Source organism: Salvelinus namaycush, chromosome 33, assembly GCF_016432855.1.
Source record: "Salvelinus namaycush isolate Seneca chromosome 33, SaNama_1.0, whole genome shotgun sequence".
Taxonomy (NCBI): Eukaryota; Metazoa; Chordata; class Actinopteri; order Salmoniformes; family Salmonidae; genus Salvelinus; species Salvelinus namaycush.
The window spans coordinates 25554623-25572822 of record NC_052339.1 but is presented as its reverse complement, the minus strand read 5'-3'; the positions used below and the strand labels follow the sequence as shown (position 1 = coordinate 25572822).

At 42.5% G+C, this 18200-nt stretch overlaps 2 protein-coding genes across 3 annotated transcripts in view; one reads left to right on the top strand and one right to left on the bottom strand.

Annotated features, from left to right (window-relative positions):
- The first annotated feature begins 93 nt into the window (after window positions 1–93).
- On the top strand, window positions 94–15535 carry rmc1 (regulator of MON1-CCZ1). Of its 2 annotated transcripts, XM_038973354.1 has the most exons (20): window positions 95–332; window positions 848–924; window positions 1011–1095; window positions 1198–1254; window positions 1383–1469; window positions 1917–2057; window positions 2201–2304; window positions 2449–2538; window positions 2813–2918; window positions 3227–3335; window positions 5378–5422; window positions 5568–5621; window positions 9557–9685; window positions 9808–9914; window positions 12503–12622; window positions 12790–12867; window positions 13126–13230; window positions 13722–13790; window positions 14059–14284; window positions 15104–15535. In XM_038973354.1, the coding sequence occupies exons 1-20, from the start codon at window positions 231–233 to the stop codon at window positions 15181–15183; spliced, it is 1971 nt and encodes a 656-aa protein (XP_038829282.1). In that variant the 5' UTR covers window positions 95–230; the 3' UTR covers window positions 15184–15535. The 2 variants fall into 2 exon arrangements, with proteins under 2 accessions (XP_038829283.1, XP_038829282.1); XM_038973355.1 differs by lacking the exons at window positions 5378–5422; window positions 5568–5621 and having other exon boundaries at window positions 94–332.
- LOC120028154 (melanoma receptor tyrosine-protein kinase-like) overlaps window positions 15493–18200 on the bottom strand; it is a 48347-nt gene continuing 45639 nt past the window's right edge. The window contains exon 27 of the mRNA XM_038973356.1: window positions 15493–18190. Within this exon, the coding sequence (XP_038829284.1) occupies window positions 17862–18190 (329 nt within the window). The 3' untranslated portion in view covers window positions 15493–17861. The remainder of the gene's footprint in view (window positions 18191–18200) is intronic.

Below are 18200 nucleotides of genomic sequence, written 5' to 3'. Positions count from 1 at the left end.
CACTGGGCTGTAGTGAGTGGACACGTCAAGCGTTCAGATTTATACATCCGGTGAAATATCTGTCATTGTTCTGTGTGGCATTAATATCTTGTGGGATTCACGTGACTGTCACATGATTTTGAAACCGGAACTTGCCGTAGAGAGGCTTTGGACAATTAATTTATGAAATGCAGAGCAAACACTGACAACTAACTGCAAGACATAATAGTCAGCAAAGCTAAAGGTTCATAATGAGTGATGAACACTACTACCTAGAACTTTGTGATAATCCTGTGCAATTTGAAAATGCCTCAAGCGTCAACAATGTGTTTTTTGACGAAGCAAACAAACAGGTACAGTAACGTTACTAACGTTAGTAGCCAAGGCTAGCTAGAAGGATATGCTCAGCTATGGTGGTTACTCCAGATACAGCTAGCTAGATGCTTAGTTAGCGCGATTATAGCTAGCTAAATAAATCATATTTTATCTTGATTTTACATTCAGCAAGGTACTTCAATATGCTGGTTTATGTGAACGCAAGTACATATAACTAGCTTTGATGAGGGTGGCTGTCAAACTGTTGATTCCCATGTCGCAGCATGGCGAAGGTCCTAAAGTGTAGCCATACAGTATGGCTAATTAATATGGTAGGTATTAAGGAGGTAGACGAATTAGTGAACTTAAGTCAACATTTAACGCATGTCTCTGGCAGTACATTCACCAGCTAAACAAGGCAGATTAGATGAGCAGTAACCCTCATTCTATTGCTTCAGGCAGAAGTTACACTGTCCTCCTAATGTAATGTATACCAGGCTCCAAATCCTTTTATATATTGATTGTTCTCTATTTACCCTGTTTGCTCCTTCAGGTGTTTGCGGTGCGATCGGGGGGTGCCACTGGGGTTGTGGTTAAAGGACCAGAGGACAAAAGCTCAGTTGCCTTCAGGTAACGAGATGATGCATATATTGCGACGATGATGATCATAAGCTTGGATAATGGTCTCTAATGCAGTATATACATTTTCTTCACAGAATGGATGACAAAGGAGAGGTGAAGTGCATCAAGTTTTCGATCGGAAATAAGATTTTGGCAGTTCAGAGAACACCAAAATCTGTGGTAAGCATTACAGCAATCATTCTCAACTCAATGTTATTAAATTATTGTATTTTCTATCCATGCTGATGGCCTGACCAAAAGCCTCAGTTTTTTTTCTCGTAGGATTTCATAAACTTCATACCGGATTATCCACATTTGGAATTCTCACAGGAATGTAAGGTATGCAAGCATATCCAGTGTCAAATGTTTGAAGTTCAAAATAACTGTAATTCCTTCATGTTGTAACTAAGCATGAGTCAATCTTCTATAGGTGTGATTTGTTTTATGTTCTCCTTTTTGATTGACAGATGAAGAATGCCAGTATTTTGGGCTTCTGTTGGACTAACTGGAATGAAATCGTTTTCATCACTGACCAGGGAATTGAGTTCTACCAGGTAACTATGTTTCACATTAATCAAATTTCTTGTGATATGTAATAAAGCCAGTCGTTTTTGTGATTTAGGATAGGAATGCACTACCAGGAAAGCTGCACACTCCTAGATTTGTTTCATAGGTTATTGGATCGCAGCACTATCAATTGAGTTTGCCCTGTATTGCTCTTTCTTATACTAAAACATTGTCGCGTGACTCAACTCAATTCAAACTACAACCACTAGATGTCTTAATGTACCACTGACTGAGAAATAAAGTTGTCAGATTTTGCAGTACTACACAGTATTAGGTTGACTGGTAACGTTACCTCTTTAAACTGGAATACGAAAAGAGGAAGACTGCAATTTGAACAGGGATGCCTGTTAGGCTCAAAATGTTCTACAAAAAGGTGTCTTGTGCCAGTTTTTCATTTGAGTTGAAGTTGTCAATGAGATCCTCTCTGTGTTTAGGTGCTTCCTGACAAGCGTAGCCTGAAGCTGCTGAAGAGTCAGAGCATCAATGTGAACTGGTACATGTACTGTCCTGAGACTGCAGTCATTCTACTCTCTACCACCTTCCAGGGCAATGTGCTGCAGCCGTTTGCCTTCAAAGTAAGTGGTCACAACTGATGTCCACCTGCTGATACAGTAAGACACGATATATACCACCAAAAGCTCATGTTCGAGCAAGCATTAGCATCCTAAAGTCGTTGGAAATATAATCATCAAACCTATTGTTTTTTTTGTCCCACCAGAGTGGGACCATGTCTAAAATGTCCAAGTTTGAGATCGAGCTTCCGGTGGTTCCCAAGCCAGCCAAGCTCAATCTATCAGAGAGGGACATTGCTGTGGCCAACATGTGAGTTTGTAACTGTTTTGAATTGATATTTCACATTTTGGCTCGATTTTCAAGTAACAATTTCAAACAAAAAGCAAAAGCCCTTTGGGCTGTATGAAGCAGTATGAACGCTGAATGAGTTGTTCACTTTGTTTCTAATGGTAGTTACGGTCAGCTGTATGTAATGTATCTGAAGCATCACTCCAGAACTACCGACAGTCCCTGTGCTGAGGTGGTCCTCTATCAGCTACCCAGGTACATCTTATTTAGCATATTCCTAATGGGCATTCCTCTAAACATGCTGAAATTCCTCCTAACTTAACATGGTCATGCAGCAATCATATCGTCCTTATATTCAGAGTTTCTTGTGTAACTAGAGAAACAAGGACTAGCTAGAGTAAGAAGCTACTCATAGATATTTACTGGATCAATCTTGAAATGAAATATCCATGGTGTAATTTATACATAGGGAATACCTGAAGGGCTAAATTGGTAAATTATGTCTGGCCTAATGACATGTTGTTCCCAGGGAGGGATCCTGTAAGAAGACCAACGTGTTAAATCTCAACACCACAGGGAAGTTTGCCCTCAACGTGGTGGATAACCTGGTGGTAGTGCATCATCAGAGCACTCAGGTGAGTTCTTTTGGCAAGAAATGACAATTGGAGCCTTTTGAGCAGGGTTCTCACCAAAGAATGTAAGAGGGGTGCTGTGCCACTATGTTTATGTATGTATGTTTTTCTAGATTCCAGAAAAATACTTTTTACAGGTGTTCATAAATGCTAAATCTCTTGAGTCCAAAGGGGGACCACCTTGTTTAAAAAAATTAAGGCAGATCCCTGCTTGAGGTTAGACAGGCAAACTACTACTACGGTTGTGTTGTTTCATATCCAGGGTCCAAACCCATTAAGTCTGGCATGATGTAGATAATGTCTTATTTCAGACCTCCATCATATTTGACATCAAGCTGCGGGAGCCCGACTGTGCCCTGAACGTCCACCAGCCTGTGCTGCCTCCTCGCTCCATACACCCCTACAGGATTCCCCTCACAGGTATAGGCTACTTGGATTTACTCTATGTATGTACACTCATTGGCCAGTTTATTAGATACACCCATCTAGTACTGGATCTGATACCCTTGTGTGTTCAGAGCAGCCTGATTTCTTTGGGGCATGGAAACGTTGCTCAATTGGTGTCAAGAGACCTAACGTGTGCCAGGAAAACATTCCCCACACCATTACACCATCAGCCTGTACTGTTGACACCAGGCAGCATGGGGCCATGGACTCATGCTGCTTACGCCAATTCCTGACTGCCATGACGCAACAGGATCCAGGATTCATCAGACCAGGCAATGTTTTTCCACTCCTCAATTGTCCAGTGTTGGTATTCGCCTGCCCACTGGAGCAGCTTTTTTTTTGTTTTTAGCTGATAGGAGTGTAACCCGGTGTGGTCGTCTGCTGCAATAGCCCATCCGTGACAAGGACTGACGAGTTGTGCGTTCTGAGATGCCGTTCTGCACACCACTGTTGTACTGCACTGTTATTTGCCTGTTTGTGGCCCGCCTGTTAGCGTGCACGATTCATTCTCCTTCCACCTCTCAACTAGCTGTGTTTTCACGTACAGGACTGCCACTGACTGGTGAGACAAACAAAAAGCATCCTTTCTCGGTAAAACCTAGACACTGTCGTGCGTGAAAAGTCTGGGACACCGGCCGTTTCTGAACCGGTCGCTTAGGTCACTGGTTTTGCCCACTGGAACGTTAAATCGAACAGTAACTGGATGCCTTTCTGCCTGCTTTATATAGCAAGCCACGGCTACGTGACTCATCATTTCCGTGAACGGAGTGGTGTTCTTATAAACTGGCCACTGAGTGTGTATGGACAGGCCAGACTTTACCAACTGCTTGGCTGTTTTGGTCACTGACTGGCTGACTGTATGTGTGTCTTTGCCTGTCTTGTCTGCCTGTCAGTCACTCCAGTTGTAATTGTATCACTCTCTTGTGTGACAGAGGTGTCTCTTTCTACCCATGTGTCATTCTGTCTGTCTGAGACATGACGTATCTTTCTGTCACTTGTGGTGGCATATTTCTGCTTTACCAAATGAGGAGAGTTACAAACTACACACCAGTCAGAGTAACACTTAAACTACATCTTTAATAATAATAAGCAATAGTATTTGACTTTCAACAATTCACTATTTCTAAAGAACCGTTGAGAAGTACCAACAGAAAAGTAAAGATCTTTTATAGCCAAGATACACCCCTCTCAACTTACATGACGAATCACAGATCTTAGGAACTGTTCACAAAGAAAGACTTTTTCTTGAGAAAGGAGTATCCCTTAGCCAGATAACATTCGCTATTAATTATCGTTGAGTTTGGTCCCTCAGACGAGGCTCTAATCTCGTTCCTGGTACTTCATAGTACAAAAACACCAACTCATCCAATGGCATATATCAATTATCAACTCTAGATACTCCCATCTCAAGTAAACCCCCTCTTGACCCCACTCCTGGACAAGCTCACTGAGGGGAGTGAGCCTCTAGGTCATACACTATCCAAGGATAAGTGTAAGATCAGAGAGGACATACAATGTTTCCAGACACTGCCATACACCTCCCCCCAATGGGAGAAGGAGGGAGTGACTGGCGCACAGACATTGTGGAGACAAGTAATTGGTTCCCCATTAATCACGCCATCCCTTCACATGGTTTAAGAATAGGTAAAGACACATTCACATATGAAGACAATGTTCCATTCTGTCCTCTTCCCTTTCTGATATTCTGCATAGCACCAGGGACATGTGAAAGACAAGCCTGACCTCTCCCCTCTCTGGGCCCCAAGTGACTGAGCCCCAGCTTAGGGAAAAGTGCAACTGCCAACACTATAGTCCAAAAGGATATATTCTAATGACAAGTATCTCACATAAGCATATTATGCAAATAAAACATCTTAATTATCTATGTTACCCAACTAATTCTGATTCATCCCTCACACACTTCACTCCCATCTGTCGCTTTTAGAATACTCTCTTTCCGTCCCTTCCTTATGTCTCTTAAAGCCCTGACAGAAACTAACTTCACTTCTCCATAGGTCCTTCTGCTGTACCCAGCCAGCCTCCAGTGCCTTGTGAGCTCTGTATCCTTTATGAAACGCAAGTAGCTAGATGAGCTGCGGCGGGCACTTGTCAATGAAACGGTGTCAATGACAATTGGAACAGCTAGCAGGGAAATGGTAGGTGGTGGTATTACTGATGATCATGGATGCTTCCCTTGACCTTCAGACTCCTCATCTTGGAGCGTCTTTCAACCCGACATCATAATCAGTGCAAGCGAAGGTGAGTGAGAACACCCACACATCTAACCATAGACGGCTATGTCCCGGCTTACTGTCTGTTATCTGGACCGGAAACATCTAACCATAGACGGCTATGTCCCGGCTTACTGTCTGTTATTTGGACCAGAAACATCTAACCATAGACGGCTATGTCCCGGCTTACTGTCTGTTATCATCTGGACCAGAAACATCTAACCATAGACGGCTATGTCCCGGCTTACTGTCTGTTATCTGGACCAGAAACATCTAACCATAGACGGCTATGTCCCGGCTTACTGTCTGTTATCTGGACCAGAAACATCTAACCATAGACGGCTATGTCCCGGCTTACTGTCTGTAATCATCTGGACCAGAAACATCTAACCATAGACGGCTATGTCCCGGCTTACTGTCTGTTATCTGGACCAGAAACATCTAACCATAGACGGCTATGTCCCGGCTTACTGTCTGTTATCATCTGGACCAGAAACATCTAACCATAGACGGATATGTCCCGGCTTACTGTCTGTTATCATCTGGACCGGAAACATCTAACCATAGACGGCTATGTCCCTGCTTACTGTCTGTAATCATCTGGACCAGAAACATCTAACCATAGACGGCTATGTCCCGGCTTACTGTCTGTTATCTGGACCAGAAACATCTAACCATAGACGGCTATGTCCCGGCTTACTGTCTGTTATCATCTGGACCAGAAACATCTAACCATAGACGGCTATGTCCCTGCTTACTGTCTGTTATCATCTGGACCAGAAACATCTAACCATAGACGGCTATGTCCCGGCTTACTGTCTGTTATCTGGACCAGAAACATCTAACCATAGACGGATATGTCCCGGCTTACTGTCTGTTATCATCTGGACCAGAAACATCTAACCATAGACGGCTATGTCCCGGCTTACTGTCTGTTATCTGGACCAGAAACATCTAACCATAGACGGCTATGCTATGTCCCGGCTTACTGTCTGTTATCTGGACCAGAAACATCTAACCATAGACGGCTATGTCCCGGCTTACTGTCTGTTATCTGGACCAGAAACATCTAACCATAGACGGCTATGTCCCGGCTTACTGTCTGTTATCATCTGGACCAGAAACATCTAACCATAGACGGCTATGTCCCGGCTTACTGTCTGTTATCATCTGGACCAGAAACATCTAACCATAGACGGCTATGTCCCGGCTTACTGTCTGTTATCATCTGGACCAGAAACATCTAACCATAGACGGCTATGTCCCGGCTTACTGTCTGTTATCATCTGGACCAGAAACATCTAACCATAGACGGCTATGTCCCGGCTTACTGTCTGTTATCATCTGGACCAGAAACATCTAACCATAGACGGCTATGTCCCGGCTTACTGTCTGTTATCTGGACCAGAAACATCTAACCATAGACGGCTATGTCCCGGCTTACTGTCTTATCTGGACCAGAAACATCTAACCATAGACGGATATGTCCCGGCTTACTGTCTGTTATCATCTGGACCAGAAACATCTAACCATAGACGGATATGTCCCGGCTTACTGTCTTATCATCTGGACCAGAAACATCTAACCATAGACGGCTATGTCCCGGCTTACTGTCTGTTATCTGGACCAGAAACATCTAACCATAGACGGCTATGTCCCGGCTTACTGTCTGTTATCTGGACCAGAAACATCTAACCATAGACGGCTATGTCCCGGCTTACTGTCTGTTATCATCTGGACCAGAAACATCTAACCATAGACGGCTATGTCCCGGCTTACTGTCTGTTATCATCTGGACCAGAAACATCTAACCATAGACGGCTATGTCCCTGCTTACTGTCTGTAATCATCTGGACCAGAAACATCTAACCATAGACGGCTATGTCCCGGCTTACTGTCTGTTATCATCTGGACCAGAAACATCTAACCATAGACGGCTATGTCCCGGCTTACTGTCTGTAATCATCTGGACCAGAAACATCTAACCATAGACGGCTATGTCCCGGCTTACTGTCTGTAATCATCTGGACCAGAAACATCTAACCATAGACGGCTATGTCCCGGCTTACTGTCTGTTATCTGGACCAGAAACATCTAACCATAGACGGATATGTCCCGGCTTACTGTCTGTTATCTGGACCAGAAACATCTAACCATAGACGGCTATGTCCCGGCTTACTGTCTGTTATCATCTGGACCAGAAACATCTAACCATAGACGGATATGTCCCGGCTTACTGTCTGTTATCATCTGGACCAGAAACATCTAACCATAGACGGATATGTCCCGGCTTACTGTCTGTTATCATCTGGACCAGAAACATCTAACCATAGACGGCTATGTCCCTGCTTACTGTCTGTTATCATCTGGACCAGAAACATCTAACCATAGACGGCTATGTCCCGGCTTACTGTCTGTTATCATCTGGACCAGAAACATCTAACCATAGACGGCTATGTCCCGGCTTACTGTCTGTTATCATCTGGACCAGAAACATCTAACCATAGACGGCTATGTCCCTGCTTACTGTCTGTTATCATCTGGACCAGAAACATCTAACCATAGACGGCTATGTCCCGGCTTACTGTCTGTTATCATCTGGACCAGAAACATCTAACCATAGACGGCTATGTCCCGGCTTACTGTCTGTTATCTGGACCAGAAACATCTAACCATAGACGGCTATGTCCCGGCTTACTGTCTGTTATCTGGACCAGAAACATCTAACCATAGACGGCTATGTCCCGGCTTACTGTCTGTTATCATCTGGACCAGAAACATCTAACCATAGACGGCTATGTCCCGGCTTACTGTCTGTTATCATCTGGACCAGAAACATCTAACCATAGACGGATATGTCCCGGCTTACTGTCTGTTATCATCTGGACCAGAAACATCTAACCATAGACGGATATGTCCCGGCTTACTGTCTGTTATCATCTGGACCAGAAACATCTAACCATAGACGGATATGTCCCGGCTTACTGTCTGTTATCATCTGGACCAGAAACATCTAACCATAGACGGCTATGTCCCGGCTTACTGTCTGTTATCATCTGGACCAGAAACATCTAACCATAGACGGCTATGTCCCGGCTTACTGTCTGTTATCTGGACCAGAAACATCTAACCATAGACGGCTATGTCCCGGCTTACTGTCTGTTATCATCTGGACCAGAAACATCTAACCATAGACGGCTATGTCCCGGCTTACTGTCTGTTATCATCTGGACCAGAAACATCTAACCATAGACGGATATGTCCCGGCTTACTGTCTGTTATTTGGACCAGAAACATCTAACCATAGACGGCTATGTCCCGGCTTACTGTCTGTTATCATCTGGACCAGAAACATCTAACCATAGACGGCTATGTCCCGGCTTACTGTCTGTTATCATCTGGACCAGAAACATCTAACCATAGACGGCTATGTCCCGGCTTACTGTCTGTTATCATCTGGACCGGAAACATCTAACCATAGACGGATATGTCCCGGCTTACTGTCTGTTATCATCTGGACCGGAAACATCTAACCATAGACGGATATGTCCCGGCTTACTGTCTGTAATCATCTGGACCGGAAACATCTAACCATAGACGGCTATGTCCCGGCTTACTGTCTGTTATCTGGACCAGAAACATCTAACCATAGACGGATATGTCCCGGCTTACTGTCTGTTATCTGGACCAGAAACATCTAACCATAGACGGATATGTCCCGGCTTACTGTCTGTTATCTGGACCAGAAACATCTAACCATAGACGGCTATGTCCCGGCTTACTGTCTGTTATCATCTGGACCAGAAACATTGTTTCATTGTTCCGGATGGTGCTCATGTTCTTGCATGGTTGTCTGTCCTGTTCTGTGTGTTCCCCCTCTGTTTCAGGGTGTCTGTCCTGTTCTGTGTGTTCCCCCTCTGTTTAAGGGTGTCTGACCTGTTCTGTGTGTTCCCCCTGTTTCAGGATATCAGTGGTATCTGCAGGTGAAGCTGCCGCCCACCGTCAACCTCCTGCAGGACAAGGGCAAGCTGATCGACTTCCTCCTGCGCAGACGAGACTGCAAGATGGTCATCCTGTCCGTGTGCTCACAAAGTAAGACTGCCTTGTGAAACAGAAACACACTAATATAACAAGGTTGTAGAATAGACGATTAGAGAAGCCTGAACCATAGTGAACATGTTCACTCAAGGCCTCTCTTTCTCTGTGTGTTTCAGTGCTCAACGGGGAAGACAAGGGGAGCTTACCAGTGGTGGCCACAGTGTTCGACAAACTCAACCAAGTCTTCAAAGAGTACCTGGAGGCAGAGCAGACCTACACTGTGGTGAGTACTGCCTACTAGGGTCAGGACCATACCAGTATCGAGGAAACAAAACAAACACTTTAGGACTTCTTTAGGAAAACAGCCCTAATGTTGGAAACAAAGTCAAGTGACACAAGTGAAAAGTTATTTAGGACAGTAGTGGTATCTTACTAGTAGATCCGTCTAACCACTTTGATCTTGTAACTTGAATAACAAAAAGGATGAAGAGGATATAATCAACTGAATAGATTTGAGTTGTCCATATTACGGATTATCAGGACAGTAGCCCATACACTGTCTGTTGCAGTTACTTGACTTTGTTGTTACTAGGGCTGTTATGGTGACCCTATTATCGCCACACCGGCAGTCAAATTCCATGTGACTAAGTTTAGTCACGGTAATTAGGCTTCTCCAAGCTCTGCTGCTGATGGTCATTAGTAGCCTACCAAACTTGCTAACTCTCTGGTACTCAGCACTCTATTGTCCCTCTAATCACTCTGATCGAAAATCTAATCAAACACTTCATGAGAGCCCAGGAGCTTATGTTGCACAACATTTCTATAGGCTGTGCAATTGCAGAAGAAAACAGAGTGATGGGATCCTCCTCTTTTTAATAGAGGCCATCAGCTTTCTATAGGCTAGACCTAGTATATTTATTTCTCAACTTTCCTTATATTAAGCACATTGCTTCTCTTTACAACAGGAGTATAGCCTACCTGGCTGGTATGAAAATGAACCACAGGAAAAGCGACCTCCATTCGTTATTTAAGTGCATAGATGACATGTATTTTTTTCCACTGCCCCTGTTTTGAGACAGGTGCATGATAATGGTCCATTCTAAATCAAAACAAATTTAAAACATATATATTATTTAGTATATGTAAAGACGAGATTAAATCAAGAATAGTCTGATTGGTGACAATATTAGCATATAGCTTGTGAATTATATATTATGACTTGTGAATGATTCCCAGCGTAAGGCAAGAAACAAAGCTTTTTTCCCCCCCGACTTTTTCTAATCATAGTCGCACACCTCATGTAGCCTAGCCCATAGGCCTATATGTTTTGATAAGGTTTGTATCACAAATAAGTGGCCAAATAACATCTTAAAATTAAGCACATTTGATCCTCTTTTACAAGGGCTGTAGAGCTTAACTGGCATATATAAGCATCGTGTGAGTTTCAAGTTTGGGGAAGATAGTTTTCCCCATAAAAATGTACCTTTATAATTAAAGCATTACATGCATAATCGCATTTGCGGTCACTTTTGATAATGGTGTTTTCCCGCTAATGGAACATTCGCGCTTATACCCTACTGCCGTGTACGCATTTCTGCACTTATAATGTGAAGAAATAGCCTAATAGTTTATTCAATTTTAAGCTAAATGTTCTAATCTGTTACGTGAGCCACATTGCGTAAAAAAGGTTTTTGATACTAGTGGTTGTATTAATTTGGGATCTATTGCATCCCACAACTGTTCCAGACTATGTTTGGAATATTTATTTCTCGCACAGAATATAATAGGTCAACTTTTGTACTATGGGAGATAGTAGATTGACATAGGCTAGTGCTTTTGCTGTTCGTTAGGCCTACTCATCTTGTTGGCTGACGAAAAGTAAATGCGGACATTTCTTCCAATATCTTAAATATGCACCTCGGAATTGGATAATGACGCGCACAGTTGCGTCCCCAAAGCGTCTGTCCTCACTTTTAGCCTGTGAGAAAGACCCGATCACATGATGGAGAGCCATGTGAGTGAGAGGTGCTTTTGAGCCCCCAGCACTCCGGGAGAAGGGAATTATAATTATTATATTTACCCCAAGGGCACAACGGCAACTGGCTGCAAAAGGCATGGATTTTTTTTAGGGGGCATTACGGACACACAAAGGGGATGCCGCCGGGAAATTCAAGTGCATGTCAAATTGTGAATGAGAAACTGATGAAGTGTGTACAGCCTGCACAAAAAAAAACAAAGCGGAGCTCATGCCTTTTCAAGTGACTTTTTTTCAAATCATCATTAGTCGTATCATGCAGCCTTCAATGTATTAAAAATCAAAACATATAGCCCAACGTTTGTAGAACAACTAAAGTTACATAAATAACTCAATTTAGCATATAGGAGTACATGTTTCCTTGTTAACCGCTCAACACAGAATATTCGCATGTGTGCACTCAAATAATTTGAAGAAAATATCCTTTCTATTTTATTCAGCTTTGTTCAATTGTATTCTTCATACTATAAAATAATGCCACAGAAATATAAGCAAATCTTGTCTACTAAATGAACTAGTGTAGCCCACAGCCATATGACTTAGCCAGATCTAAGGACAACTCAGAGTATGCTGTTCTGTTCTTCTGAAATAGACTACATTTTCTTCATGTTTTAGACCTGTCTAAAATAAATACGATTTATTGTGAATGTGTAGGCAATATTACATGGATTTATGTTACAAAGGTCTGCATCAGTGGCTTGTAGGCTACGTGTGGGAGCCAGGAGATGCTAAATCTGTTAATTACCATGAGACCAGAGTTATTGGCTTGATAATCATAGGCTGACAAAATGTTGTGACCGCCACAGCCCTAGTTGTTACCTGTTGATCTTTTTCAGGCTATGGAGTCTGGTCCCAGCCGAGGCAGCGCTGCTCGGGAGAGGCCTGTCCGGACGCAGGCGGTTATCGACCAGTCCGACATGTACACACACGTCCTGTCCTCCTTCACAGAGAAAAAGGTGACGCAACCTCCTTCCTGTGATCCCATTTCTCACCAGCTAACTGTTTGTTGGAAGTGAAAGGTACAAGGCTACTGTAGTGCTGGTGCCTTATTTGAATTGAAAGTAATTTTTTCTGAATTGCCTGTTAGATGACTGAACACTATATTGTTTCACCCCTCCAACAGGACGTATCTCACAAATTCATCATTGCTGTGCTGATGGAGTACATCCGCTCACTCAACCAGGTCCAGATCACTGTGCAGGTAGGTACTCTTTGCAGAAAAGTATTTTCGGGAGACTCTATCAGAACAGAGTTTTGTGTTGTTTTATGCATAATGGTGGGATGACACTGTTTCATCTTGTAACATGTTGTCAGTGCTACATTAGTATGCTTTGTGTTCCTGTAGATTCTGCATATTTATTGTGCCATATTGTCATCAAATTACCTTTCAATTGGGAACTGTGATGTTGAGTTGTCTGAAATATAAGGTCCACTTTCCTCTCCTCTGTTTCTCCTCCAGCATTACCTGTATGAGCTGGTCATTAAGACATTGGTTCATCACAGCCTCTTCTACATGCTTCATCAGTTCCTCCAGTACCACGTCCTCAGTGACTCTAAACCTCTGGTGAGTCCTCAATTATTATAAACAAAGCGCAACTATTTCATGGTAGTTTGATCCTGTAGGTTTTGGGTATTCAGAGGAGTTGGGGGTAAAGTTCTTAATACAAAGGGCTAGCAGGCTGTTACTTCTAAAGATGCAATGCTTCAGAAAATATCTAGGTCAAATACTTATCTTCAGCTGCACGTCATAAGATTTGCCTGTTCCAATGGAAACAATATAAAATCCTTTTGACATATGCGTTTTACCCCGGTCTTTGAAAGTTAATTCCTATGTAATATTTAATCCAACATAATGCGTGGGAACCTCCTTCCTGTGATCCCATTTCTCACCAGCTAACTGTTTGTTGGAAGTAAAAGGCACCAGGCTACTGTAGCGCTGGTTGATTATTTACTCTCTGTTACATTGGTTGAGCAGACCTTGGATCAGTTCTACTGTATGATCTTTATTTTGATTGGTTGTGAAATTAACATCTGTAGTGTCTGTATTGTCTTAAGGCCTGTTTGCTGCTGTCTCTAGAAGGCACTTACCCCGCTGCACACCAGCTCTCCCTGGACATGTTAAAGGTATGATGCACACACACGCTAACATGCACGCGTCACACACACATGCAGACTATTTTAAACAGCTATCGGTTATCACACAGGACATCCCCAAAGTCCTTTGTAGAATTGGTTGTTTTTACAGAGAATCCTGTCAACTAATTATAGAAAGAAAGGAGCCTTCATGTGAACTTCATTCATGGCTAACTTATAACAATAAATCCTGGTACTCATATAGACATGTTTAACATGCTGATCTGTAACGTCCTACATCTATCTGTGTGTGTGACAGAGACTGTCCACGGCCAACGATGAGATTGTGGAAGTACTCCTGTCCAAACAGCAGGTGCTGGGTGCTCTGCGCTTCATCCGCAGCGTGGGAGGCAACGACAACATCTCCGCTCGCAAGTTTCTGGACGCGGCGCTCCAGACGGCCGACCAGATGCTCTTCTACACCATCTTCCGGTTCTTTGAGCAGAGGAACCTGCGCCTGAGGGGCAGCCCCAGCTTCAACCCAGGTGAGGTGACACCTCTACACTAGGGCTTCAGCTGAAATGGCTCCCTATTCCCTATGTAGTGTGCTACTTATCACCATGGAGATCACTTACTCAAGAGCCACATTGTCTTAGGTCTGGTGGCTTGACCAATAGCGTGACTTGTCTGCACCGATAGGTGGAAGGAATGGCTCTGCGTAGGGTGACACTAAATTCCTGTATTTCCATGGCTCTGGTCTGACTAACTCCTTTGTAATGACCGTAGAAAGAATTCACACATTGACTCTAGAATGTTGTAGAAATGTTGATAACGCCATAGTTTTCAATAATGAATGTGTAACCTCTGTGTGATTTTTCTATTAGATTACCTTGACCCAAATAATAACTCTATTAAGCCAGGAACAACAGGCATGTGCTGAAGCAGTTTATTTGGCTTCGCCTGCTGTTGTGTGCTCCTATTGCTTTTTTTATCCATATGAATACATTTATCCTAGTTGCATGGTTTCTTTGCAACGTAGGAGAGTATCAATGATTGTGAACCTGTTTCCTATAGGTTTCAGGTTTTGATAGACGCCAACATTATCAACGCAAACTGAAATCCATGACAGAGCAAAGCATAGACCTGTCTAAATATCCAATAAAAATACATTTTAAAAAGTATAAATGAATAAGGACCCAATCGGTACCAATGATAAAAACACAAACAACATGTAGGTAATAAGTAAAACTTGGAATAAATAACAAATTATTGAATGAACTGCTAATAAATCACTTCCCACTCAACTGCCACTGGTGTGTATTGACTGACCTTTGACCCAATACTCTGTTTTGATTGGCCTTTAGGTGAGCACTGTGAGGAACACGTGGTATACTTCAAGCAAGTTTTCGGGGAGCAAGCACTCATGAAGCAAGCAACAGTTTGAGCTGTGACATTTCATCTTATCCCACAGCCCGTTTAACTTATTGTAAATTGTTGAAATCATGCTAATAAAGTAATTTGTACATACTCTAACAATCAATTTTGTATTAAATGTCATGCTTTATTCTGCTTGACAAAATGTCCTTCTGACTAGCCCTGGGTCAGAAGGACACGCAACGGAAAACGAAAAGGAGTGTTTCTTATTGGACAAGTCAAGGTAGTCCCTCTGCCTAATCAACACAAACTTGGCTTATGGTTTGAAAAATGATCATGTCAGCTTCTATTACAGATGGAAAACCTGATAAATAACCCATACAGTGTAGATTAAACTTTATTTTACAGCATCGTAGCATCTAGGACATAGTGGAACGGTGTCATTTTTTTAATGTGTGAAGTGCACAATTGAAAGTGATCTCCTAAACACAATACTACTAGATACAGTATACAAACACAGGAAGAATGTCATGGTAACGTGTCAAACACTTTTGGCTCAAAGAGAGTGTAGTAGTCTCACAATTACCAACTGCTTGATTGAGTTGAATTGCCAACTTTCTTCTACTTGCATGCATTAGCCTTCTAACCACTATCATACACAATCACAAAAACAGGGCATGAGCCGCCTCTGTTATTGGTTCAAAAAAGGCAATGGAAAGAGTCACGGTGAAGGGATTTCCAGGAAATGCTCATTTACGTACAAGTATCTAACCTAACATTGCTTAAGACTAACTTCTAGTGAAATACATTTGAATTGGTATTGTACCTTCATACCATATGAACAGAAATTGAATTTGCATGTGGATGTGCAATTCAGAGATCGACAGAATCATAGGTTGTTAAAACAACCACCAATGTATCACATTTTGGTTTTGTTAGTCATTAAGGAATTTCACAAACAATGTGACTACATCTATTGTTAACAAGAGCGAAGAGTCTATATGACACACTTGACGTTCTCGTCCTCAACTAGACCCTTACAATGAACAATGCTGTATGCTTTATGTATTGTAAACATTTCTAGCATTTGTACATTTTTAGGGTTCAATGTTCCCTTTCAAACAATCCGCATAAGTAATATTTTTCCCAAAATTATGTATCTTCATTGCCAGTGAGCTATTGTGAATCTAAAACCAACACTTAACATACTTTAGTTCACAGTAGTAGGTTTTATCCATTATTGACAATGATGGAAGTAAACTAGTGCACATTCAAAAGTACATATACATTATTTAACACCTATTCAACGCTATTTTAAGTGGAGAATACGTTGACAATGATTTGTGCTTAAAATCTGGAAAGGGCATTTTACTAGGTCACTATGTGTAAACATTTAATTACATTGCTCTTTTGAATATCTGACCCAATTATTGCAAGTCCAAGAATGACAATCAAAATTGAATTGTCAGCCCAGGCTTGTGACTGACACCAACATTTCAATAGTAATAAACGGGTATAGACAACAATTTAAATTCAGCTTAAACGTCTGCAACAACCATTCAATACCATACACTGTTTGGTGAGCTTCTTTCCCCATCAGCCTCAGTATCTAAGGAAAGTGAAGAGAGAACACTGATGGTAGCAGAATATAACCTCTAGATACAGCATCAACACCTTAACCCGAAAGAGATTCAATATGTTAACATTGGCTGTACATTTGTGTAGTTATGGTACTTTATAGTATATATTTGTACTCTTCCAGTGAAGTACCTGTTCAGTATTGTATTACTTTATATTGTCACCACGGCAATGACGATTCTCATCAGAAAACAAAGTTACTATCACATATGTTGGGCTCTATTCAATCTGCATCGCTGGAGTTCAGCGTTTATTGGGTGATTTGACATTTTAAAGGCAATGTCCCCTGCATTCACAGTAAACACTGCAGATGTCAGCTTGATTTGAAATGACCTTTACATTTCTATTCCGCAATCAGTAACGCTTCAGCGATCCAGATTGAATTGAGCCATAAATGTATGTCTTTATGGTTACTACGGCCTAATTTAAATGATTAATACTAGTAAGAGGTAAGTCTTATCTTTCCAAGACAGTGTGAAACCCAAATAACCTAGAATAAATAGTTATTTACTGTCTTCTGGGTCTTGTGCGAGACGCATTGATCTACACAATCTATACATCTGTGTAATTTTCTAAAAGCCTTTGGATTGACCCTGTTAGTTACCGGTAGCTTGTTACACCAAATTGAGTCTTGGCATTCAAGTGTGTACAACCAGAGAACAGAGCTGTAAAGAATGATGTCCACAATACAATGTAAGCACACGGTCCATCAGTGTCCAGCCTTAGCGGTCTGTGTCTACCCCGTCCTCTTCACATTTCATGGCAAGACAAATAAAATAAAAAACTGTTCCACACACTCGACCCGGACTGTCAAATTTATTTGCATGACATAATTGTTATGTCAAGGCTTTGGCTCATTCTTCTGATCGGAAAGTCACTCAAAGTCATCTAAATGGATGGTTGATCCGTGGATTTGAAATAGAGAACATATTTTCCAGGAGCATCAGTTCATGGCTGACATCTCCATGAAGCCTATTCCCTCCAGAAATAAAGGGACAACCACATGAGAAATTCCTCCAAAACCTCACTGATGTCCCACATCTGTCTCCATCCAAGTTTCCTCAGGTCCCATTGTTCCTCACTGTCCCCTGTGTTCTGTGGGGGAGTCCTCTAGCGTACAGGGGTGTGTACAGCAGCGCTCAATCCAAGGTACTCCAGGTTCTCTGCTGCAGGCAGGAAGTGACTACTGGTGGGGGTGGCTTGAGGCAGGAAGTCCTCCTGGTAGTCTGGGTTGTCCATGCTCTCACATACAGAGCGAGGGAGGGTACTGCGGGCCATGTTGAGATACTCGGGTCCCTCCGGCACGCGCGGCAGGGAGTTGAAGAACTTGTTGTCTGGGTCGTACCCAGAGGAGGTCCGAGTAGCCCAGGCTGGCTCGCTGGGGTCCTCATAGTTGGGGTTGAAGACATCAGAGAGCTTGGTGTTCTGGTTCATGTACTCTAGAATACG